The sequence below is a fragment of the Engystomops pustulosus genome, chromosome 3, assembly GCF_040894005.1.
Source record: "Engystomops pustulosus chromosome 3, aEngPut4.maternal, whole genome shotgun sequence".
In the NCBI taxonomy this organism is placed as follows: domain Eukaryota; kingdom Metazoa; phylum Chordata; class Amphibia; order Anura; family Leptodactylidae; genus Engystomops; species Engystomops pustulosus.
Window position 1 is genome coordinate 213,220,637 of NC_092413.1, and position 27,159 is coordinate 213,247,795.

Here is a 27,159-nt window from a genome sequence, read left to right on the forward strand (position 1 = left end):
GATATATAATATATAATTATGATTACACATTCTCCAGGGACAATACTTAGGACTGGTTGCAGAGAGCACAGAGAACAGCAGTGTAAGGATACATAAGAGGAGAACAAAGTCTGTGCTCTGATATGGTACACATTTTCTCATAGTCACTTATAGATATTTAGTTGAAGAGTCTTTTAGGGGTTTATGTTTATTTCTGTAATGATAAGAATACATTTTTTATATATATTTTTGCTCTTTTCTCGCTCTAGGAAGGTAACATCTCCTTCCACTTCTGCAGCGTGTGGTCTCGGAATTCCTCCTGGCCTTCTGGTTCCCCTCCACTAGATGGCGACAACGTCACAGTGGAGAGAGGTCGGACCCTGCTGCTGGATGAGGACACCCCAATCCTCAACCTCCTCCATATCAAAGGTATTTTGTGATTTTTTCCGTTTTTACTATTTCTGCTCTTTTTATGAAGGGCCCTTTTGAGGCTCGGTGTACTGATCCTATGCGGAGGACGCAGCTGCGGTCTCCTTTGCATGGCTGGATCGCTTTGCCCTCTTCATGAATAATATTGGTTTGAGGTGATTGATAATATTCCCGCGTCGCAGATTAGAAATTCACTTTCTCGGCTTGGAGAAAAAAAAAAAAGTGATTATTTTGCCCTAAAAGTAAATAATTTACACAGAGGTGATGCAAATTGTATGAAGGAATGGGAGAGGAGGTGAAAAGGGATGTGCGCTGCAGGGGATCCTCACTGAGGATAAGGTATTAACCCCTTACTGCACCCTGCCAGGGCTAATATCTCAGCTGTTTCTGATCCCAGCCGTCCCCTGAGGTGTCAGCTGGTAAGGACCCGCCCCTGAGGATGCAGGATGATTAGGACACTATCCTCAGGGGCGGGTCTTTACCAGCTGACACCTCAGGGGATGGCTGGGATCAGAAACAGCTGAGATATTAGCCCTTAGACTAGTAACTGAAGCATCATGGGATGTAGCCAAAGGATAGGGGGCGCCCTGTGATACCACATTACCCCCTCTCGTACCTCTGCTAATGCAGACAACTGACCATCATGGCTACTACTAGCCATGTTTTAAAGGGAATGTATCAGCACGTATGACCATGTAGGTCTACGACCACTGTAAGGAGAGATGTGTAATAATTGTGTATTTTGTTAGTAGCAGCAGGACTGTGATATAGAGATTTATATTTAAGGATTGCAGTTTTTCCAAATGTACTGGAGGTGTGTCCTCACACTGCTGTGCTCTGTGCCGCCATTGGTAGGCAGGATTGGACTGGCCCATAGGAGAACAAGTGGATCTCCTGATGGGCCCAGGCTCTAAAACAATGAGACAACCCAATTTGTAGAATAGTAGGTTTTATTTTCTATGAGGTGATAACATTTTAGTGGGGGCCCACACAACCAGTCCGACACAGGTGGTATTGTCCCTAGACGGATGTGTAATCATTCCTTTGTGTATGTAGGACTGTGAAATTTTTGGATTTATATTCCAGCATTGTAGCTGTTCCAAGTACACTGGGCTTGCATTCTCACACTGCTGTGCTCTGTGCAGCCAGTGTTAGGTATTGTCCCCAGAAAGCTGTGTAATGAGACCTTTGTCTATGTTGTTAGCAGCAGTAGGAATGGGAAATATATGGATTTATATTCCAGGATTGTAGCTTCTCCAAGTGCACGCGGGACATGTCCTCACACTGCTGTGCTCTTTTCTCTCTGCATTGAGCTGCTCTACAATCCTTCTCCTCTGATAAATGAAAAAGATGTAGTAAGTTTCTGTTTAAACACTACAGCGGTCAATAAGTGTGTAAAGGTTGTAGAGCTGCTCAGATCACAGGGCACAGCAGTGTAAGAATGTATCCCACACCTCGAAAAAAAGCTACAATCCTGGACTATAAATCTACACGTCACAGTCCTGCTGCTTTTAACAACATACACAAAGTTATGATTACATATCTCTTCAGGGACAATACATAGGACTGACAGCAGAGAGCACAGAGCACAGCAGGGTGAGGACAGTGGAGAAGCTACAATCCTGGAATATAAAGCCATTTTTGAAGTTCCACTGCTGTAAACAACCTACACAAATGTATAATGGTGCTAATATTTTAGCCCTGAATGTTGATATTATTTTAATGCTGTATGTAACTATGACTTGAGCACTATTTGGGTTATTATTTGATAATTGTTATTATTTGATATAAATCCATCCTGATAAACCAGGGACATTACTCATAGATCCAGACACCGTGACTGTGGTAATCTTCTTGGCCTCCTTCTAGAATCAACTTTTATGATGCTAATGAACCTAAAGTGCTACGGGGGAGCCCCTCCGTGCTCTAGCTTCACAGGATGTTACACTGTGTAGGACCACTTCTTCCTCTACTGCGTGAGATTACATCAGGCAAACGGAGGTGGGAAAAGCCAAGGAAACAGAAGGGAGAGAGAGAGAGAGACAGTGTAACAGCCTGTGAAGCTAAAGCACAGAGGGTCCCTGGTAACAAGCCTCATATCCCTTCTGGCTCATTAACATAATTTTAAAGGTTGATTTTAGAAGGAAGGAGACTATGGATAATACAAGGAGATATCCACAGTCTCGGTGCCTGGAGCTATGAGTAATGTTCCTGGTTTATTATGATTTTGATGGTAGAAAGTAATTATTCCTGGAAGATAAAGGCCTGGAGCCTTTTCACTGTCCTTATGATAATTCGTCCTTTTAACCAGAATCAAATAATCCAGAAAGTTTCCTAAATGAAGCATAGAAATCATAGAAAGAGAATGAGATTGGTCTATAGTAAATGAATAACTGAAAGATGGATGGATATGAGAGATATGAGGGATAGATAGATAGATATGAGATAGATAGATAGATAGATAGATAGATAGATATGAGATAGATAGATGATAGATATGAGATAGATGATAGATAGATAGATAGATAGGAGATAGATAGATAGATATGAGATAGATACATATTAGATAGATAGATAGATAGATAGATAGATAGGAGATAGACAGACAGATAGATAGATAGATAGATAGATAGATAGATAGATAGATAGATAGATAGATATGAGAGATAGATAGATAGATAGATAGATAGATAGATAGATAGATAGATAGATATGAGATAGATACATATTAGATAGATAGTTAGATATGAGAGATAGATAGATAGATAGATAGATAGATATGAGATAGATAGATGATAGATAGATATGAGATAGATAGATAGATAGATAGATAGATAGATAGATAGATAGATATGAGATAGATAGATGATAGATAGATATGAGATAGATAGATGATAGATAGATAGATAAATAGATAGATAGATAGATAGATAGATAGATAGATAGATAGATATGAGATAGATAGATAGATAGATAGATAGGAGATAGATAGATAGATAGATAGGAGATAGATAGATAGATAGATATGAGATAGATAGATAGAAGATAGATAGATAGATATGAGATAGATAGATATGAGATAGATGATAGATAGATAGATAGATAGATATGATATAGATAGATATGAGATAGATGATAGATAGATAGATATGAGATAGATAGATAGATAGATAGATAGATAAATAGATAGATGATAGATATATATGAGATAGATGATAGATAGATATGAGATAGATAGGAGATAGATAGATAGATAGATATGAGATAGATATGAGATAGATATGGGATAGATAGATAGATAGATAGATATGAGATAGATATGAGATAGATATGGGATAGATAGATAGATAGATAGATATGAGATAGATAGATAGATAGATAGATAATATATAAATAGATAGATAGATAGATAGATAGATAGATAAAATATAGATAAATTGATATGAGAAATCCATAGATGATATATATATATATTAGTTGATAATTATATGACAGATATTAGATAAATAGAAGATATGAGTCAGATAATTAGAGATAATAGTAGTTATTGTGGTAGTTATAGTAATAATAACTTGTATTTAGTATAACATAAAGAATAGTAAGTGATAATATTTAGAAGTACCATTATATTTGGGGTGACAGATGTAGTGGCTGGGCAGGTGGAGTGTTCTGTGTGTGATGTGATACAGTTCTATACTGTGTATATAATGCAGCAGGATGTATAGATACATAGAAGCTGTGGATATAATCCTATCTCCGGTGTCAGGGAGAGGAGCCGGTGTTACATGGATGAGGGATTTTATTTTATGGGATATGGAACATAATTTCGTGTGTTCAATTAATCTCTGAGCCACATGTCGGCTGCACACAAAGAAATCCACGGAAAATGACTATAGAATATCCGTCACACAATGTATATCTATAGGTGTACATACGTGGAGTGACCCCGGGACACATGTGGAGGCGGAGAATTTGGGAATATTTATTACCGGAGAGATGTCAGGCAGATAATGTATTATCAATACCAGGAATCACAAAGGCCGGGGCAGGGACTGGGCTCTAAGTGATGAATTGTTATAAGTGTATCACTCAATATTAGAGCAAGTTATACCCCCCCCCCCCTCCCATATATTAACCCCCGCTGTATCCTGTGCTATACTGCCCAATAACCAATTCACTGGAAGCGACTGCTCCTCTCATACATTCACATCCCCAGCTACTATCCCTCTCGCTGACGCTCTAAGCTCCTGTCTGCTTTCTGTACCGTTCAGCCCTGAGGGGGGTTTGCTTTGTGCAGAAGTTTAATGGTTAAGAGAAGCAGAAACATTACAGGAGGAACTCTGAGGGAATTGGGGATTTTTTTTGTTTTTATTTTATAGTTATTTAAATATTACTATTATTTATATGTAACTAAATATATATGTATATACGATAGATAGACGATAGATTTGTATAGATATGAGATAGATAGAGATATAGATAGATAGATAGATAGATAGATATGAGATAGATAGATAGATAGATAGAAGATAGATAGATATGAGATGGATATATAGATAGATAAGAGATAGATAGATTAGATAGATAGATAGATAGGAGATAGATAGATAGATAGATAGATAGATAGGAGATAGATAGATAGATGGATAGATATGAGATAGATAGATAGATAGATAGATAGATAGATAGATAGATAGATAGATGGATAGATATGAGATGGATATATAGATAGATAAAAGATAGATGGATAGATAGATAGATAGATAGATAGATATGAGATAGATAGATATGAGATAGATAGATATGAGATAGGTAGATAATAGATAGATGGATAGATATGAGATGGATATATAGATAGATAGATAAAAGATAGATGGATAGATAGGTAGATAGATAGATAGATATGAGATAGATATGAGATAGATAGATAGATAGATAGATAGATAGATATGAGATAGATAGATATGAGATAGATAGATAGATAGATAGATATGAGATAGATAGATAGATAGATAGATAGATAGATAGATAGATAGGAGATAGATATGAGATAGATAGGAGATAGATAGATAGATATGAGATAGATAGATAGATAGATAGATAGATATGAGATAGATAGATAGATACATAATAGACAGGAGATAGACGATAGATACATTTGTATAGATATGAGATAGATAGAGATATATGATAGATAGATGGAGTGACAAATAGATTTGGAGAGATAAATAGATAACTTCTCAGATCTGCTCCCAGTCTGTAGCATGTTGGTTTGTGTATAGAATCTATAAGGGACTGGGGCGTAATGAGGTGGTTGGCAGCTGGCAATGGTGGCAAAAGAGGACCCATCACCTCTCCTGACGTGTCTGCTTTACTAAATATACCTGACAGATTCTGGACCTTCTTTTCTTAGAATCATGCATTGTGCCGCTCCTCGGGGGTGTTACCAGTTGGAGGCGTGTCTGTCCTTTCAGTATAAAGTTGGGTCGGCCCCGAGCACAATTGCAGGTGCGACCCATTTAAATGCTGCCAATTTTTCTAGGACCATCACTCACTATGACATCATTGGGGGCACCTTAAGCCACTTAAAGGGGTAACACTGTGAATGGTACCAGCAGCGATCGCAGGTTTTACTGGTTGGTGTTTCCATTTGGGTACCAGAACAAACTTTTGTTCAAAGTCTGGAATCTAAGTGGCACCCAGTCTTCACCAGAGCCCGCCACAAAGCGGGTTGGATTTGCAGCGGCGTGGTACCACCAGGTCGTTCCACAGGTGTGACTTTGTCCGCGGTGCCAGCCAAGGTTGAGGTACAGAGTCAGAAGGCACCACAGAGTTTGTGGTCAGGGACAGGCAGCACAGGAACGGAGTCACAACGGGAGATCAATACACAGGGATATCAAAAGGGTACTAGCTTTCTCTCAGGAAATTTACAAGCCCCGGCGCATGCACGCTGGGAAGCAGGGACAGGAGCAGGAACATGGAGAGGTGAGTGATGCCGGGGGAACGGGCGCCACAGAGAGGGACACGGTACCTGAGATGTGGGTCCCAGCATCACCCGTGACACCTAGTCGAGCCTGTACAGCAGGCATCTCATTCCATGTAAACTGGGGGCAGAAGTTATTAAAGGGGTTTTGTAATATTGATCAGGATGCGCCAATCATAGTAGATCGTGGTGGTCTGGCACCTGGACCCCGCGATTATTTACTTAAGGGGCCAGGTGTCACTCCCCCCCCAATCATTTATCTATTGATGGCCCGTTTGGAGGATAAACCATATAGAGGAAATCCTGTCCCGTCCCTTTAAATCATCATCAGAAGTTTTATGCCTTGAGTATAAGTCTGGGGGAGGTTTCGTCTGTAACTTCCATCCCTTGTAGCGGCTCAGACTAGATTTCTTCCTTCACTTGGCATCACGACAATCACCCAGGTACCTGTGAGCCCTGCGTGGCACAGCACATGGTGCACGGCATTAATAATTCACTTGTGTATAGCAAGCAACGTCTTTTTGGAAGCCAGGAACGCCGCTTGTTCCAGGTCGGTTTTGGAACATAATATTCTATGATTCACTTTGCAGTCGTGGGGTCATTTATTTAAAGAAATTTTCTTGTTAAGCCAAATATTTTGCACACAAATATGGTGACTTGCTTGGGCTGCAGTACCTCAGATGACCTGCAGGCTATTGTGGCGCTGTTTGTGGAAGAAAGCAGTCATGATATTCTAATCTGGTATAGAAAAAGGATAAAATGTAGTTTCAGAGTAGTAAACCTGCCCCATGTTTTTTTAGTATTAAGAGGATTGATGGAAACAGTCAACATGGTGGCAGTATAATGGCCCTTAGCGTATTAAAGGTAATGATGAGTGCATAGAATTACACAGGCTTTCCAGCCAAATAGACCCCCATTACAGGGAGCTGGTAGAGTAGATGGTCAACTAGTAGTGGTCCTGAGACTGAATGATCAAATCTAACTGATGAGATTTATATCTGCTTCATCATCACAATGTATATTATATGGGAATCACAAGTCACCAGGGGCCAAACCATGAAGAATTATACAGCAACCCCCCGACAATGAATTCCTAGTACAGTCATAATACTATCATAATACCCCTATGTACAATAATATAACTACTATAATACTGCCCCCTATGTACAGGAATATAACTACTATAATACCGCCCCCTATGTACAAGAATATAACTACTATAATACTGCCCCCTATGTACAGGAATATAACTACTATAATACTGCCCCCTATGTACAAGAATATAACTACTATAATACTGCCCCCTATGTACAAGAATATAACTACTATAATACTGCCCCCTGTGTACAGGAATATAACTACTATAATACTGCCCCCTGTGTACAGGAATATAACTACTATAATACTGCCCCCTATGTACAAGAATATAACTACTATAATACTGCCCCCTATGTACAAGAATATAACTACTATAATACTGCCCCCTGTGTACAGGAATATAACTACTATAATACTGCCCCCTATGTACAAGAATATAACTACTATAATACTGCCCCCTATGTACAGGAATATAACTACTATAATATTGTCCCCTATGTACAAGAATATAACTACTATAATACTGCCCCCTATGTACAAGAATATAACTACTATAATACTGCCCCCTATGTACAGGAATATAACTACTATAATACTGCCCCCTATGTACAATAATATAACTACTATAATACTGTCCCCTATGTACAGGAATATAACTACTATAATACTGCCCCCTATGTACAATAATATAACTACTATAATACTGCTCCCTATGTACAAGAATATAACTACTATAATACTGCCCCCTGTGTACAGGAATATAACTACTATAATCCTGCCCCCTTGCTGTGAGGACGTGTGTGAGCTGAGCTCCTGAGTCTCTGCATGTCTGGAGCTAGCCCAGGGCGGGGCCACCCTGGGTGGGGAGATTCCCCAGGCAAGGCCCAGGCTTCCAGGCCTACACCGGGAGTGAACTCCCAAATACTTTCTACCAGGGATGCAAATCACAAAGTCATGAAGAGTGAAGATTGTGGACGTGATGTCGCTTTATTGAAGAAAGAGAAAGATTTGAACGTGAATACTGCAGTGAAAGCAGCAAGTCCCATGACCAGCCAGCGTGGAGGAGCACAGGTGATGCAGAGTGTGAGACAATTAGCAGGTGCACAGCCCCCCACTCCTGCACCCAGACAGAGGAGAACGTCTCTGGAGAGACAAACCCTGCGAGAGAACCTGCAGCAGAGGGATGTTGTGTCCAGCATGGCCTGCACAGGCCGCACCAGGTCAGCAGTAAAGCCGCAGAGTGTTACTATGAGCGCTGCTAAGTGTGAACAGGCCCCTGCCAGTGCAAGCCACAAGCCTGGGAAGGAGACGGGTGCACCCAAACCATCTGGAGCTGCACCCCGACCAGCACAGCAGGGGAAGGAGACCGCACGGGCACCGGAGCTGCAGTTGGCGGAGGAGATACCGACTCTGGTAAGGAGGATGGGGGAGCTGACTAACCATAAGAAAATGCTGCAGATGCAGATTGACTGTATGTACTCTCTTAGAACTGCGCACCCTGAAAGCAGCACCCTGTATAACTCCAAGCTGCAGGGACTAGGCATAGAGCTGGCACAGGTGGTCAGGGATATGGACTGTGTCCTGGAGAGGATGGGACCCCTGGCCGAGTCTTACAGAAACCAGGAGCGCTTCTCCCAGCAGAGACAGAGCTGTGACTCTGGGCCCCGGGCCCCTACAGCACAAGCATGACCTGTCCCCCCAGATGTACCCCAACGTGTTACACAGGTTCTCAGGCCTGCGAGCTTTTCATTCCAGAAGGGTCAGACACCAGATCAGCCGCAGTGCTCTGCAGCAGTCCCAGAGCAGGTGCATGGACCTGTAGTACCACAAGTCCCAGCAGTGTCTGTTGATGGTGAACTTTCATCTATGGGTCAAGGTGATGCGGTGACCCAGGAGAACTCTAATGTGCTTGAGACTGGGGACACTGTTGGACATTCTGCTGTACCAGAGGGGTCGGGGGATGGAGGGGACCCTCAGTCTATCTGGGAGGTGCAGTCACCGGGGGACAACATAGAGGTGGATGAGGGACAGGGGGTTGTACAGGATAATGTGTGTGACTTCCCCCCTTTAACATCGAGGCCCCTAGTAGAATCAGGTCCCTCTAGATCAGACCCTCCCCCCAATACCCGTAGTGAGCCACGCAAGGAACCTCCTAAAAACGCCTGGAGCCGTGGCGCTCCCTCCTTCACCTCCGGCGCACACTACTCCGGGCAGGCATTTAAGAGGAGGAACGTGGTGCGCTTTAAGAACAGAGGCGCAAAGGAAGATCTCCCGGATAGGAGGTTTGTGGTGCGGGATCTCCTGTGCCACCAGATGGGGTTCACGCCTGATGATATCCTGGCGGTCATCAACCTTCCAGACAGACAGGGCTATGATGTCAGCTTTAAGCTTATGTCCAGTCTGGATAGGTTTTGGGATAAATTCCCCCGGCTTAGGGACACTGACGGCTGGAATAAGTTTATTTTTGTCCCCATATCCAGGCCAGATACTGTGGTGGTAAATATAATCTTCTGGAAAGAGTCGGTTCCTCCCCAGGATGTTCTAGTGTGGCTCAGGCGCCATTGTGATCTGCTGTCTGACCTCACTAAGAACAGAGACAGTGATGGCATCTGGACTGGAGGGTGGAAGGTGCTGGTGAAACTGCGCCAATATAACAACATTACCCTGCACCTCCCCAACTCCTTCTATATAGGCAGAGAGAAAGGCGTCTGCTTCTATCCCGGGCAGCCACGAAAGTGCTTTAGGTGCGGGAAGATCGGTCACGTGGCCAAAGTATGCACAGTGGCAAAATGTAACCTGTGCGGGGAGGTCGGCCATCTCAGTGCCACCTGTGAGACGGTCCGATGTAACCTCTGCGGAGAGATTGGCCACCCGCACAAGGACTGCCCGGAAGCCTGGCACAACATCGCCAGGGACTTCTCAGATGATGAGATGGTGCAGGAGGCAGACGCCTTAGAGGAGGAGGCCTTGGTGTCGGGGCAAATTCTGACCAGGCGGAAGGTACAACAGGGGTCAGGTGAGACAGTACCAGAACCCCAGCAGTCAGACAGCAGACATCAGGGGAGTATGGAGATGGTCACTCGGGGCCAGCCTCAGGCAGCCACCTCTGTAAAAACATCAGAATTTGAGGAGTCAAAAAAGAACAAGAGGAAAAAAAAAGATAAATCCTCTCGTAAACCTGAGGAAGATTGTAATTTAGGCCCAAAAACCAGGAGAAAAGCCAGTGGTGATGCCGGGGTCATGGTCCTATCTAACAGATATGATGTTCTGTCAGAGTCAGATGGGGATTATGAGAGAGAGTTACAGCGCATTCAAAATGAGTGTGAAGCGGATACAGGAGACCCTCCAACTAAAAAGAAGCCCCCTCCTGTAGATACCGCGGAAGAGTCAGACATGGAGACTGGTGGTGTACAGGGAGACTCTGACTCTGACATATGATGATGGGGGTCGCTGCTCTGCTCTTTATCATTGTAATGGCTGGATTCTCTCTAAAAGTAGCTTCTAGCAACGTCAACAGCATTAAAGTAAGAAGGACCAGACACGCAGTATATGACCACCTGAGATATCTGGACGCTGATGTTATCTTCCTGCAGGAGACCCGTCTGACCACCATAGGGCATCTCCGTGAGGCTGAGCGTGAGTGGCGGTCTGGTCCTTCTTACTGGTCACTGGCTGTGGAGCCGTACGCCGGGGTCGCCATACTGTTTAGCACCACAGACGTGACGGTGCACAGGCTGACGGAGGTCGCTATGGGGAGGTGCCTGGTGCTAGAGGTGACCATCCATGGTAGGCGGCTCCGGCTGATCAACATCTATGGCCCACAGACCGTGACAGAGAGAATCCAGCTGTTCCATGAGGTACAGCAGTATCTTTTCACCTCAATCCCTGTAATAATGGCAGGCGACTTTAATGTTACCATGACATCAGGTGACAGGTCCTCGGGCAGAGCAGTGGTCAGAGACTCCAGGGTCCTACAGAGCATCATATCACAGGCCCATCTACGTGATGTATTTACCTTGGACGGGAGGAAACCTAGGTACACCTACTCCTGTGCTGACAGGCATAGCAGAATTGATATGGCTTTTGTGAGTCCCTCAGAGACTGTAAGTGGTATAAGCGAGAAGGTCGTCCCATATTCTGACCATCTTGTCTTATTATTTTGTATGGGAGCCTCTAACCGCTCGGACATTGGTCGGGGGTTATGGAGGCTCAATTCCAGCGTCCTGGATGATGTCTATGTCCAGAATTGTATCCACTCCCTTTTTCAGGACCAGCTCCAGAGAGTAGACTTCTATGATAACATATCTGACTGGTGGGAGAACGTCAAGGAGGAGATCAGGTCCGTCTTAAAGAGACTGTCAGTGAAGAAGGGTAAGAGTAAGTACAGCCAGTATCTCAAGCTGCGGAAAGAATTGGAGTCACTGTATTCGGCGGGAGGGGGGGACAAACAAAAGATTGACCGACTGAAGTCTGAAATAAACCAGTATCAGTACAGCCGCTACACGTCCCTGGTAATAGAAAGAGATTACGGAAAACTGGGCGTTCCTGATCCGTATGAAAATTGCCGGGAACGTGTGGCCAAGAAATCGATCACAGGTCTCACTGACTCCCAGGGAGTTTTGCAGGAATCTCGGGAGGGTATCCTGGGGGTGGTGAGATCCTACTATGCTGAATTATTTCAGAAGAAGGTTTTGGATAAAGAGAAAATGGCTCAATTCTTGGAGGCAACTCCAGGCCCTGACACTAAAGATTTGGACTTTTCTCCTTTGACAGCAGGAATAACAGAGGAGGAGGTTAAAGAGGCCATTTATAAGTTAGGTCTGAAGAAGGCACCAGGTCCTGATGGTATAACATGTGAATTCTATAAGAAATTTAGAGACCTCTTAGCCCCGATCCTTGTGGATGTGTTTACTAATTGTTTAGAAAATCACCTGATGCCTCCATCCATGAGAGTGTCCTCCCTTATTCTGCTGTCCAAAGGGAAAGAGCCGAGTGACATCAAGAACTGGAGGCCGATCGCCCTCTTGAATGTCGACCGGAAGATTCTGGCAAAGATTCTGTTTTCTAGGTTAGTCTGTTTGTCCCCGGCACTGTTGGCAGGCTCTCAGTACGGCACAGTAAAAGGGCGGAACATCTCTGGAGCAGTCATCTCGATAAGGGAGATGTTTGAGAGATGTAAAGCTCTGAGGTGTGGGAGATATGTTGTAGGTCTGGACCAGGCTAAAGCCTTTGACAGGGTTGATCATGATTATCTATGGGCCACTTTGTCAAAGTACGGTATTCCGGGACAATTTATAGATTGGCTGAGAACTTTGTACAGAGAGGCAAAGAGCTTTCCTCTGATCAATGGTTGGCAGGGGGACACTTTCAGGGTAGAGGCAGGGGTGCGACAAGGCTGCCCCCTGAGTCCACTGCTGTATGTGTTTGCCATAGACTTGTTTCTGCGATCACTGCAGCGGTGTGATTTTCAGGGGGTGCCGGTCCCCCATTGCTTGCCTTTGAAGGTAGTCGCCTACGCAGATGATGTGACTGTGGTGATATCTGAACCTCGTGAGGTGGAGATGTTATCTGCAGCCATCAGAAGCTACTCAGGGGCCTCCGGGTCTCTGGTCAACCTTGAGAAGAGTCAAGCTTTCTGGACATTGGATACTGCTCCTGGCTTTGATCTGCCACAATTCGCCAAGGCCTCCACCCATATTAAGATCCTTGGGGTGAAATTTGGGAGGGAAGATAATGCCAAGCTAAATTGGGAAGAGAAGTTGGAAGCCGGAAATGCAAAGGTTCAGCGATGGAAGAACTGGAGGCTGACCTATAGAGAAAGGGTTACTCTGATGAAGACTTACCTGGTCCCTGTCTTCCTCTACGTCTCTGTCGTATTTCCTTTGCCAGAATCTTTCTCCGCTAGGCTCTTTAGCCTGTTCTTCCAACTTTTATGGGGGAACAGGTTGAACCCAGTAAAAAGAGGGATCACCTACCTGCAGAGGAGAGAGGGTGGACTGGATATGTTAAATCCAAGGGTTTTCTTTGACTCCATGGGGGTCATTTATTAAGGGCCCGATTCGCGTTTTCCCGACGTGTTACCCGAATATTTCCGTTTTGCGCCGCTTGTACTTAAATTGCCCCGGGATTTTGGCGCACGCGATCGGATTGTGGCGCATCGGCGCTGGCATGCGCGCGACGGAAATCGGGGGGCGTGGCCGAACGAAAACCCGACGTATTCGGAAAAACCGCCGCATTTAAAAACCGAAAATGTGTCGCATAAGGACCGCTTACCTTCACCTGGTCCAGCTCGGTGCATTCCGGCGCGATGAGTTTACTTTCAGCGCAGCAGCGCCACCTGGTGGACGGCGGAAGAACTACCTTATTAAATCCCGGCCGGACCCGAATCCAGAGCGGAGAAGCCGCCGCTGGAACGCGAATGGACCGGGTAAGTAAATTTGCCCCCATGTTTCTGAAAGTTAATTTCGGTTGCCTGGACTCAAACAATGGTCTCCTGTGGGTAAGTAGTCAGGGACTGGATATTGCCTTTTGCAGAGTCTTGGGTGCGAGGCGGCAGTCTCAAGAGGGGCCGATGGACTCCTGGCTTCCTCCCCCAGTATCTGGAGTATGGTCTCAGGTGCATGAAAAAGTGGAGGCTAGACAAAACATTATTGGAGAGTAAGACCAGGAAGGACCTCTATACCAGTGTCTGTAGGACCTTTTATTCGTTACAGCCAGCTCTGAGGGACTGCACAACGGCCACCCTGCAGGAGAGCCTGAAGCTCCTTAATGGACCGAGGCTTCCAGCCAAATTCTTTGACATTGCCTGGTTGTCTCTGCATGGGAAGCTTTTTGTTAGAGGAAATTTAAAATTCCTGAGTGTCTCTGACCGTTTGTGTCCCTTAGGATGTCAACAGGAGGAGACCATGGAGCACTTTACCACCGAGTGCCAGGGAGGGAGGCAGATATGGGAGGAGGTGTCCCGTAGGCTGAATATACCACTTCTACAGTCTCTTAGATGCCCAGATATAATCTATGGGGTAACATCACACATAACGGACATTGACTGGGGGACCATGTACCTCATTATAACCACCATAAAGTATTACCACTGGCACAACAGGATCCGAGTCTCCATCCACAGCGAGACCTTCCAGCACATGACCGCAGTCACACTCATCATGTCTGAGCTCAGGTGGATCCGATCCATAGAGATTGGGAAAAGTGAGGAGAATAGGAATTTATGGAGGAACATAAGTCTATACTGATGCATCGTGTAATTCTGTTTATTTCTGTTTTTTTTTTTTCCCCTTAAACCAGTGATGGACATTTAAGTTATTATAAATGGAATTTTGATGTATGATTTCTTGTAAATTCTGATAAGAATGTAAAATGTATTTTGTTTGTTTTTTACTAATAAAAATTGCCCCCTGTGTACAGGAATATAACTAGTATAATACTGCCCCCCATGTACAAGAATATAACTACTATAATACTGCCCCCTATGTACAGGAATATAACTACTATAATACTGTCCCCTATGTACAGGAATATAACTACTATAATACTGCCCCCTATGTACAATAATATAACTACTATAATACTGTCCCCTATGTACAGGAATATAACTACTATAATACTGTCCCCTATGTACAAGAATATATCTACTATAATACTGCCCCCTATGTACAATAATATCACTACTATAATACTGCCCCCTATGTACAGGAATATAACTACTATAATACTGTCCCCTATGTACAAGAATATAACTACTATAATACTTTCCCCTATGTACAAGAATATAACTACTATAATACTGCCCCTATGTACAGGAATATAACTACTCTAATACTGCCCCCTATGTACAAGAATATAACTACTATAATACTGCTCCCTATGTACAAGAATATAACTACTATAATACTGCCCCCTATGTACAAGAATATAACTACTATAATACTGCCCCCTATGTACAGGAATATAACTACTATAATACTGCCCCCTATGTACAAGAATATAACTACTATAATACTGCTCCCTATGTACAAGAATATAACTACTATAATACTGCCCCCTATGTACAAGAATATAACTACTATAATACTGCCCCCTATGTACAAGAATATAACTACTATAATACTGCTCCCTATGTACAAGAATATAACTACTATAATACTGCCCCCTATGTACAAGAATATAACTACTATAATACTGCCCCCTATGTACAGGAATATAACTACTATAATACTGCCCCCTATGTACAAGAATATAACTACTATAATACTGCCCCCTATGTACAGGAATATAACTACTATAATACTGCCCCCTATGTACAGGAATATAACTACTATAATACTGCCCCCTATGTACAAGAATATAACTACTATAATACTGCCCCCTATGTACAGGAATATAACTACTATAATACTGCCCCCTATGTACAAGAATATAACTACTATAATACTGCCCCCTATGTACAAGAATATAACTACTATAATACTGCCCCCTATGTACAAGAATATAACTACTATAATACTGCCCCCTATGTACAAGAATATAACTACTATAATACTGCCCCCTATGTACAAGAATATAACTACTATAATACTGCCCCCTATGTACAGGAATATAACTACTGTGGTAATAATGCCCCCTGAATTATGAACTTTCCATAATACTTACTATATAAAATGTTATGTACATGAAGATTTTGGATTTATATTCCTCGCTATTAAATAATGAAGTGCTAACAATTAATGGGAAGAAGAGAAGGAGAAGTTATTCAAATTAAAAAGGAAACACAGGGGAATCCTCCAGTGAAATTCTGGTAATAAGAGCCGCGCTCACAGCAGTAGCAGGTGGTGTGGGCGGATGCGCCCTCTTATATTTGCGCAGTTTTCGGCTGCTTTAATACTTCGGGAAAACAGAAACTTTTCCCGCTGTCAATCTCCAGCTGGACCCCTTAATATTCTGACCAATTTTGTCAGATGGGCGTGGCTTCCCGTTCTCCACCCTTTCCAAAACATGGGCCCCTTGACAGTTTCTTTTTCTTCCTTACTTGTATGGATTCTATTGTCACCTGGGTCTACAGGGTCACGTGATTAAGAATTGAAAAAACACTACCAAGGTTACTCCAAATTTTGCAGGGGTTTTCTATCTGTAGAAGGTCTAATGGACATTGGAGATTTATCAGAAGTGTCTGAGGTAAAACGGTTCTAGTTGCCCATGGAAACCAATCAAAGCTCAGCTTTAATTACATAAGCAGCTATGGGAAAATGAAAGCTGAGCTCTGATTGGTTGCCATGAGCAACTAGAACCGTTCTGCTCTCACACACTGATAAATCTCCCCCGATTGTTCAGATTGGTCCAGCATCTCACAGAAGGACAATAGCGGTGCTGGAGGCGACAGAACGCTGCTCTTAGCTATTTTTGGCACTCTCCTACACTTGATTAGCAAACACTTAGAGGGAATCGGAGCCCATTGTCCTGCTTGATCCAATTAGAATTTTTCAAGTCAACTATAAAGCAAAAAGAATAAAAATAAAATGCGGAACCTTAAAAACTCAGCTACATAGACTTAAAGAGGACACCAGATAATGCGCCCGTGCCGAGCACACACCCAGAGGACCACTTACACAGATAAGGACAACAGGGTCAACCTTAGACACGTGACAACACATTTAGGTAGGAATCAAAAGGGCGGCAGTAAAGTGGTGAGCACCTGTCCAATATAGCGTGGGAGTACCCAAGTGGAAGAGTGGAGTTGACAAACTTGAACCAGCCGTAAATAGTCAGAGAGTGGTCTGATATCCAGAAACTTGCAACTTTTTTCCTGGCACAGTATAGAGCTTCAACAACAAAGACCCGGTCTACAGTTGACAAGACAACAAAGACGTGGCTACAGTCGACTGCAACACCCATTTATCAAATAGGAATCTACGGACCTTTTCTCAAAACCCGCTTTACCACTGGACAGGACCACATTAGGTAAAAGAAGGTGCCAGAGGTCCCAGATCATTTAAGGCAGAGGTCTCGGAAGCCTGAGCAGAACGGGCTAACCCTAGCATCCTTGCCCACAGCAATAGTAATTGGCGTAATATGGGGGACGCTCCTCTGACGCTTCCTTCTCCCCCACACAAAAGGAAACAAAAGGGGAAGCAAAGGCGGAGGAGTAAAGTCTAATAAGCAAGGTCATGGTGCGTAACTTTTCAAAATGAAACATCCGTGGAAAGTGGGACAATTGAGAAGCACAACTTGAAACTTGAGATCCGGGAGCCCAACTCCTCCCTCCTCAAAGGGATGGAACAGTAGGTGGGTGGCCATTCAGGTCCTCCTGCCCCCCAAATAAACGAAGCCACGCGGCTGTGCAATTTTAGGAAAGAGAGACATGATATGTATGCCGGAGATTGCAGTAGAATGTAGAAGGTAGAAGAATCATTAATTTCAATGAATTTCATCCGGACAGGGAGGAAGAGATGCAGTTATAACATTGCCCCAGTACAGTGACCCATTACAACGGGATGGGAAATACATTCAGTGAGTAATAGTCAACAACTGAGCGTGTGATCCGGACCACCAATCAGATAATCTCCGGAAGGGGCTGGGCCACGACTTCTGCTGTAGGGGCAAAAATCTAAGGTGAGACTATTGGACTTGGACCAACTGATCCAAAGCTTGAGTGGAGACAAAATTCCGTAATTAACCATAATTCTGCACTCAGGGAAGGTCCCGAGTTATCCAGAAAAAGTAGAGGGTCATCAGAATATCGGCTCACCATTGCCCCCAAATCCACTCTCCGGACACCAAGGGAATGACGAAGCTTTTCAGCCATGGGTTTCCACGGTTATAGCATATAGGAGAGGAGAGAGGGGGCAGCTCTGGTGTGTACCTCTTGTCAATAAGAAGCATCTAGAGGGAAACCCATTAACCTTAACTGAAGCTATAAGTGAATTATATAGAAGGTGGGCCCAAGCTATAAAGGTCCTAGGATTGGAACCCCTACAGTACCAATCACAAATAGGCCTACTCCACCGAATCAAACGCCTTGGGTGCTTCTAGCAAGATCAAGAGCCTATACCTTACATTGTCATGGAGTGCCTACACTGCCATCTGCAGACCCCAATACCTGCGGCAGTAACCTTACGTGAATTCTCTGCCCTCTGGGATGTCTGGAAATTGGGCACACATCCACCCTTAACCTTCCATGTTCCGGACCCAGTTACCTGCTGCTGACCACCTGCTATCTGAGGAATTGGGTGACCGGTACCAGGAAGGTTGAGGATCCTGTCCAGCAGGGCGGATGTGTCAGTTGGCAATGTAGGCTTCAGGAGAGCTGGCAGGAGATGGCTGTTGTGGTGGGAGGATTCCCAGGTCCCAAAGGTAGAAGTTGTCAGGGTTCAGGGACAGGGAGAGATGGTACCAGCAGACACCTGGGGCCGGAATCTAAGTGGCACCTGGTCTTTACCAGAGCTCACTGCAAAGCCGGATGGACTTGCTGCGGCGGGGCGCCACCTGGTTGTGTGACTAGCCCGCGATGGCAGCCGAGGTACAGATACAGCGGGCAGTCTCGTAGTAGGATACAGGCACGTCGTCAGGGCAGGTGGCAGAGATGCAAGGTCAAAGTTCAGGTCCAAAGTCAATAACAGGAGATCAGCAAAAAGCGGAACAAGGAACGGGATAGGAACAAACGCATGGAAAAGGAAACTTTCTCTTCTCACCATCGTTCAAAGATCTGGCAGGGAATCCTGGGAACAGCCGGCCTTCAAGGAAACCTAGAAAATCCATCGTCAATCAGCGGTGCGATGGCCCCTTTAAATCTTCGAGTGCCGGGCCAGGACGGACGGAAGCATGAGTGTGGAGAGGGGAGTTTGGTGCGGGGACCCGGGCGGTGCCACGGAGAGGGGCCTGTGATGTGGATCGCAGGGGCCACGTGACAGAAGTTCAAGAGGGCCTGCAACTTCTGCAGCACGAGGGTAGGCCACGGGCCATCTATGCAAATTGAGAAAGAGGCTCCAGCCTGGTAGTAGCCTGCCGTAGGAATGGACGCCGTTGTGGCTTCCTGCAAGTGTTACGTTTCTGCCAAGAGAAGCCTGAGAGGAGAGGGCAGCCAGAGCCGGTCCGCCAGAGTTCCAAAGGGCAAGGAAGCGGATCAATTTAGAGGATGGGGCTTAGCTGAGAGGATGGGCTTTATAATATTTATGTTCTACAGAGGGAAGGGGGGGGGGGGGCCCAGATGCAAAAAGTAGTCTTTCAAACAAAGGATTGTGGGTAGGAGTTTTTTTTCAGTCTGATTCCTTGCCGGTCCCTTCTCTCATTAGTGTTAGTCTTTACCACAACGATGTCTATCATAACTAACGATTCATGAAGGAATCTCATTTAACGTGACAATGCATGTTACTTATTTAATCTTTTTCTTCTCGTTTAAAATCTGTTAATCATTCATATATTTACTCTGGAATCTATAATATAGCTATATCACGAGGACGAGCCATTTATCTGAAATAACTCACATGTCAGAAAAGGAAACAAGGATAATGATAGGGATTTACTGCATTATCTTATGTGGCTAAATCAATATATAAAATAATTAGTAGTAGATACAGTTAATGGAAAATATAGATTTTTGATTTGTTAATCAGATGTTCTATACAATACTAGTATTAAATGTACATAATATAGTAGTTATATTCCTGTACATAGGGGCAGTATTATAGTAGTTATATTCCTGTACATAGGGGGCAGTATTATAGTAGTTATATTCTTGTACATAGGGGGCAGTATTATAGTAGTTATATCCTTGTACATAGGGGGCAATTTTTATTAGTAAAAACAAACATAAATACAGAAATACTTTTCCATCAAAATAAATCATAGATCATTCAGTATAAATCATACATGTTCATAAAAATAAAATGTATATTAAATGTAACTTAAGAGTCCATTTTAGCTGAAAGGGAAACAAAAAAGACAGAAAAAAAACAAATGCTTCCACATTATATAATCAGACATATTTCACTCCAGATGAATGTTCCTCCAAAGTCTTACATTCTCCCCCTTTTTCCTGACCTCTAATGACCGGATCCACCTGAGCTCGGACATGATGAGGCTTATGGCTTTATCATGGTGGAATGGCTCGCTATGGATGGACACTCTGGTTCTCATGTGCCAGTGATAGTACTTGATGACCTGGATCACTATGTACATGGTCTCCTGGTTGATGTTATGTACATTAGGTGTCACACCATAGAGGATTTCTGGGTACCTGAGGGACTGCAGTGATGTTAGTCTTATCTTGGTGGATATGTCACGCCAGATGTTCCGTCCACCCCAGCACTCAGATATAAAATGGACCATAGTCTCCTCTGTCTGACACCCGAGGGGACACATACGGTCTGCCACACTAAGGAACTTAAGATTCCCCCTGACAAACAGTTTCCCCTGTAATGAGAGCCAGGCGATGTCACAAAACTTATGGGGCAGCCTCCGACCATTCAGAAACCTCAGGCTGTCATTTAGGGTGGTGGTTGGACAGTCTGGAAGTGCCAGCTGCAGAGAATAGAAGGTCCTACAGACTCTGGAGTACAGATCTTTCCTGGTCTTACTTTCAATAAAAGACTTGTCTATCCCCCATTTCCTTAAACACCTGAGACCATACTCCAGATACTGGGGGAGGAAGCCAGGAGTCCTTCGGCCCCTCTTGAGACTGCCGCCTCGCATCCAAGATTCTGCAAAAGGCAATATCCAGTCCCTGACACTACTTACCCACAGGAGACCATTATTTGAGTCCAGGCAACCGAAATTAACTTTCAGAAACACTGAGTCAAAGAAGACCCTTGGATTTAACATATCCAGCCCACCCTCTCTCCTCTGCAGGTAGGTGATCCCTCTTTTTACTGGGTTCAACCTGTTCCCCCATAAAAGTTGGAAGAACAGGCTAAAGAGCCTAGCGGAGGAAGATTCTGGCAAAGGAAAGACAACAGAGACGTAGAGGAAGACAGGGACCAGGTAAGTCTTCATCAGAGTAACCCTTTCTCTATAGGTCAGCCTCCAGTTCTTCCATCGCTGAACCTTTACATTTCCGGCTTCCAACTTCTCCTCCCAATTTAGTGCAGAATTATCTTCCCTCCCGAATTTAACCCCAAGGATTTTAATATGGGTGGAGGCCTTTACAAACTGTGGCAGATCAAAGCCAGGAGCAGTATCCAATGTCCAGAAAGCTTGGCTCTTCTCAAGGTTGACCAGAGACCCGGATGCCTCTGAGTAACTTTTGATGGCTGCAGACAACATCTCCACCTCACGAGGTTCAGATATCACCACAGTCACATCATCCGCATAGGCAACAACATCCAGGGGCAAGCAATGGGGGACCGGCACCCCCTGAAAATCACACCACTGCAGTGATCTCAGGAATGGATCGATAGCAAACACATACAACAGTGGACTCAGGGGGCAGCCCTGTCGCACCCCTGCCTCTACCCTGAAAGTGTCCCCCGGCCAACCATTGATCAGAGGAAAGCTCTCAGCCTCTCTATACAAAGTCCTGAGCCAATCCACAAATTCTCCCGGAATACCGTACTTTGATAAAGTGGCCCATAGATAATCGTGGTCAACCCTGTCAAAGGCTTTAGCCTGGTCCAGACCTACAACATATCTCCCACACCTCAGAGCTTTACATCTCTCAAACATCTCCCTTATCGAGATGACTGCTCCAGAGATGTTCCGCCCTTTTACCGTGCCGTACTGAGAGCCTGACAACAGTGCCGGGGACAAACCGACTAATCTAGAAAAGAGGATTTTTGCCAGAATTTTCCTATCAACATTCAAGAGGGCGATCGGTCTCCAGTTCTTGATGTCACTTGGCTCTTTCCCTTTGGACAGCAGAATTAGCGATGAGACCCTCATGGATGGAGGCATCAGGTGATTTTCTAGACAATTTCTGTAAACATCCACAAGGATTGGAGCCAAGAGGTCTCTGAACTTCTTATAAAATTCTGCTGTAATACCATCTGGACCTGGTGCCTTCTTCAGATGTAACTTATCAATGGCCTCTTTTATCTCCTCCACTGTTATTTCTGCTGTCAAAGGAGAAAAGTCCAATTCCCTAGTATCAGGGCCTGGAGTTGCCTCCAAGAATTGGGTCACTTTTTCATTATCTAAAGCCTTCTTCTGAAACAAGTCAGTATAGTAAGATCTCACCACCCCCAGGATACCCTCCCGAGACTCTTGTAAAACACCCTGGGAGTCAGTGAGACCTGTGATCAGTTTCTTCTCTACACGCTCCCGGCAATTCTCAAATGGATCCGGTGCCCCTCGGGTTCCATAGTCCCTTTCCACTACCAGGGAGGTGTACCTACTGTACTGATACAGCCTTATCTCAGATTTCAGCCGGTCAATCCTTTGTTGGTCATCCCCACTCGCCAAATAGAGTGACTCCAATTCTTTACGCAGTCTCAGATACTGGCTGTACTTACTTCTCCCCTTCTTAATTGACAGTCTCTGCAAGAGGGATCGGATCTCCTCCTTGACGTCCTCCCACCAGTCGGCCATGTTGTTATAGAAATCCACTCTGTCCAGTTGATGCAGCAAAAAAGATGAAATGTATTCCTGGACAGAAATATCATCTAACAGACTAGAATTTAGTCTCCATAGTCCTCTTCCAACATCAGGATACTTAGAGGAACCCAAACAAAAATATAAGGCAAAGTGATCCGAATATGGGACTGTTCTTTCTGTTCTTTCATTGATGGCTTCAGTAGGACTCACCAGAGCAAGATCTATCCTGCTGCTGCGTCCTGCACAGGTGTAGGTGAACTTTGGACTCCTACCACCCTGTACTAAAACATCAGACAGGCCAGCCTGCTGAATAATACTGTTTAGGACCTTACAGTCCCTGGTAAGGGGCCTACTGTTCCTGTCCCTGGTGGTAGTGGTGGCATTAAAGTCCCCAGCCATGATGACAGGAATTGATGTGAACAGATAAGGCTTTACATCGTTAAAAAGCTGAGTCCTTTCGGTCACTGTCTGTGGGCCATAGATGTTAATGAGCCGGAGTCTTCTGCCTCTGATGGTGACCTCTAGCAGCAGGCACCGTCCCATCGATACCTCTGTGAGTCTGTGGACGGTGACATTGTGGGTGTTAAACAAGATGGAGACTCCGGCATAAGGCTCCACAGCCAGTGACCAAAAGGAAGGACCAGACTGCCAATCTCTCTCCGCCTCTCGTAGGAGACTCAAGGTGTTTAAACGGGTCTCCTGTAAGAAAAACACATCGGCATTGAGATATCTTAGATGATCATACACAACATGTCTGGTCCTTCTAGCCCTAATACTGTTTACATTACTGGTGATCACAGTAAGATGGAAGTCTGCCATTAGAAAAAGAAGAAGAAAGACCATCCCCATCATCATAAGTCAGAGTCAGAGTTGTCTTCCTGACTACCGGTTTCCATATCCCATACTGACTGAGACTCGGCATGAAGGGGTTTCCTTTTTGTGGGAGGATCCCCCCCTGGATCATCATCATAATCCTCCATCATGCGCTTCAGTTCTCTCTCTATTTCCTCCTCTCCATCTGACTCAGACAGTACACTGTACCTATTTGTGGTTACAGTAACATCAACCTGACTCTGCATTTTCATTTTAGAGGGTTTTTGGACGGTGGTCCACGCACTCTCGGGTTTTCTGGTGCTCTTATCCTTCTTCCTCTTTTTAACACTATGATTTCCCCCAGTGGTCGGTGTCAGTTCGGGGGAAGGGACAGGCACTGGCTGCTCTATAGGCTGCTCCACTACCTCCATGTCTCCCTCTGTGTTACCTGTCCCCGGATGGTCCGGGGCAGCACCACTAATATCCGGGGTCTCTGGCACAGTACACACTGACCCTGACAATAGGGCCTCCTCCTCCTGCTCCTCATCTGGTACATCTGCCCCTTCCATCAGGTCTTCATCGGGGAGGTCCCTACAGATGTTGTGCCAGGCTTCAGGACAGTCCCTATGGGGATGACCGATCTGACCACAGAGGTTGCACCTTATGGTCTTGCAGTTGGCGCTCACATGGCCGAGGTCCCCGCACAGGGTGCACTTCATTGTGGTGCAGTTACTTGCCACGTGACCTGATCTCCCACACCTAAAGCATAGCCTGGGCTGACCGACATAGAAACACACACCCTTCTCTCTGCCGATAAAGAAGGAGTTAGGGAGGTGATGGGTGATGTTCTGGTTCTGATGTAATTTAACCAGGACCCTCCACCCCCCGGTCCAGATCCCATCCTCATCCCTGGTCTTAGTCATGTCTGACATGAGGGTGCAATGTCTCTTGAGCCATATGATGATATCTTGAGGGGGGACAGACTCGTTCCAGAACATTATGGTGACAATCGCTGTATCTAGTTTGGAGATGGGAATGAAACTAAACTTGTTCCACCCCTCAGTATCTCTATAACGGGGTTGTTGAGCCCAGAACCGGTCCAGATTAGACATCAGCTTGAAGCTGATATCATACCCCTGTCTGTCAGGCAGATTTATCACTGCCAGGATGTCGGCTGGCTGGAAACCCATCTGGGTGCATAACATGTCCCTCACCACATGTCTCCTGTCAGGCAGATCCTCCTTAGCCCCTCTATGCCTAAACCTGACAACGTTCCTCCTCTTGAAAGCCTGGCCGGTGTAATGGGTGCTAGAGGAGAAAAATGGGGAACCACGACTCCATGCATTACCTGATGACTGACCCCTGTCCTGCTGTGGGGGATGTGTGGGCCGGGGACCATCAGTAGTAGGGGGCTGCTGACCACCCGGACCATGGGGCTCTGCTGTCTGTGGTGTAACTAAGGGGGGGAACTCCTCAGCCGTAGATTGACCCGCTCCCTCCACAACAACATCAGGGCCCTCTGTGTCTCCAGTTTCCATAGACTGCACCTGAGATGCCTGCTCAGCTAGGACATTATCCACAGAGACATCAGCAATTTCAGACACTTCAGTAACAGAAATATCAGCAATTTCAGACATATCAGCAACACTATTAAGAGCATTAAGCTCCTGCAGATCACAGTCCTGAATGTCCTGCTCAGATACACCCCTCACCACACAGTTCTGTGTAGATACACCCTGAGGTGCTACAGAGTTACCTTCTGGCGGGAGTCCAGAGTCCTCCTGAAGTGCACTGCCACCTGGGACTTGTGGTGCCTCCTCCACTTCACTGCTGTTATCAGGTAATAGTCCACGGACAGCTGGAACTTGCAGTGCCTCTCCAGAGGTTGCTGGGACTTGTGATACCTCACCAGTGGTTGCTGGGACATGTGGTGCATCACCAGCGGTTGCTGGGACGTGTGGTGCCTCTCCAGCGGTTGCTGGGATGTGTGGTGCATCACCAGCGGTTGCTGGGACTTGTGGTGCCTCTCCAGAGGTTGCTGGGATGTGTGGTGCATCACTAGCGGTTGCTGGGATGTGTGGTGCATCACCAGCGGTTGCTGGGACGTGTGGTGCATCACCAGCGGTTGCTGGGACGTGTGGTGCATCACCAGCGGTTGCTGGGACGTGTGGTGCATCACCATGGGTTGCTGGGACGTGTGGTGCATCACTGGGAGCTGCTGCAGGACTTGGCTGTTGCTGTCTTTTCTTATACACGACTCCCTCCTCAAAAGGCAGTGTTGCTGGCTGCAGAATGGGTCTCACATGGGGCTGTGGGGCCTCAGACCTGGATGATGAGGCCTGGTCTCTCTCAAACCTTTGTTGGTTCCTGTATGTCTCTCCCACTGGTCCCATCTGCTCAATGGTGGCCTCCATCTCCTGCACAACGTCAGCCAGTTGTTTGGCCAGTGAGTCCAGCTTCTTGTCTAGCAGGGCCTGCTTCCCCGGGTTTGCTGCCCTCAGTTTGTAAGTGCAGTCTATCTGTTTCTGCAGGTGAAGTTTCTGGATTTTGAGTGTCTCCATCTTCCTCACCAGTGCTGGGATCTGAGCGGCCAGCTGGAGCTCAGGTGATGGGGGCTGCAGTTTGCTGCTGGGGTGCTGTTTGCTTGCAGGCCTGGATCCTGTAGCCACACTACCACCGCTCTTTCCTGGCCCCTGAGATTTTGGCACAGAGTCCTGGGACTTCTGGTGTTTTGCGGTCGCTGTAACTGCACTGGGGTCACAAACTACTGATGGGCGATTGAGCCCCGGATGTTTTGCAGACACAACATTGGTGGTACCTCTAGATGTTCCTTCCTGGCCGCCTTTGGTCTCCTTTCCAGCTTGCAGGCCCCCAGACCTGGTGCGCTCCGCTGGTAACATAACTCGCTGCTGCAGGTTCTCCTGGATGGTCTGCCTCTCCAGTGATGTCCTCCTCTGCCTGCCCGGGGTGGAGGTGGATTGTCCACCTGAGGCCTGGGATGGAGGCTGCTGCACACTATGCATGTTTCTTGCTCTTGGACTTTCCAACAGCTTACTTTTACTTTCAATCATACTGGCAGGTTGCTTCACCAGGTTCTTACATGTTCTTACTTCCACACCGACTGTCCTTCCATTACTGGAACTTGCACTGCTGCCACTGCTGCTTCCTTCCATAAAGACTTTAGGATTTACATCCCTTTCTTTAGCTGGCTGGTTGCTGTTTGCCAGATTAGGCCTTGGAGCCTGGGCCTTGCTTGGGGAGCTTCCCCACCCAGGGTGGCCCCGCCCTGGGCTATCTCCAGACATGCAGAGGTCTCAGGAGCT

The 27,159-nt window shown here is 45.5% G+C and overlaps 1 protein-coding gene across 1 annotated transcript in view; it reads left to right on the forward strand.

Moving 5' to 3' along the window:
• Positions 1-27,159, forward strand: part of PKHD1 (PKHD1 ciliary IPT domain containing fibrocystin/polyductin) — a 358,183-nt gene that overhangs the window by 116,906 nt on the left and 214,118 nt on the right. The window contains exon 36 of the mRNA XM_072143767.1: positions 249-408. Within this exon, the coding sequence (XP_071999868.1) occupies positions 249-408 (160 nt within the window). The remainder of the gene's footprint in view (positions 1-248; positions 409-27,159) is intronic.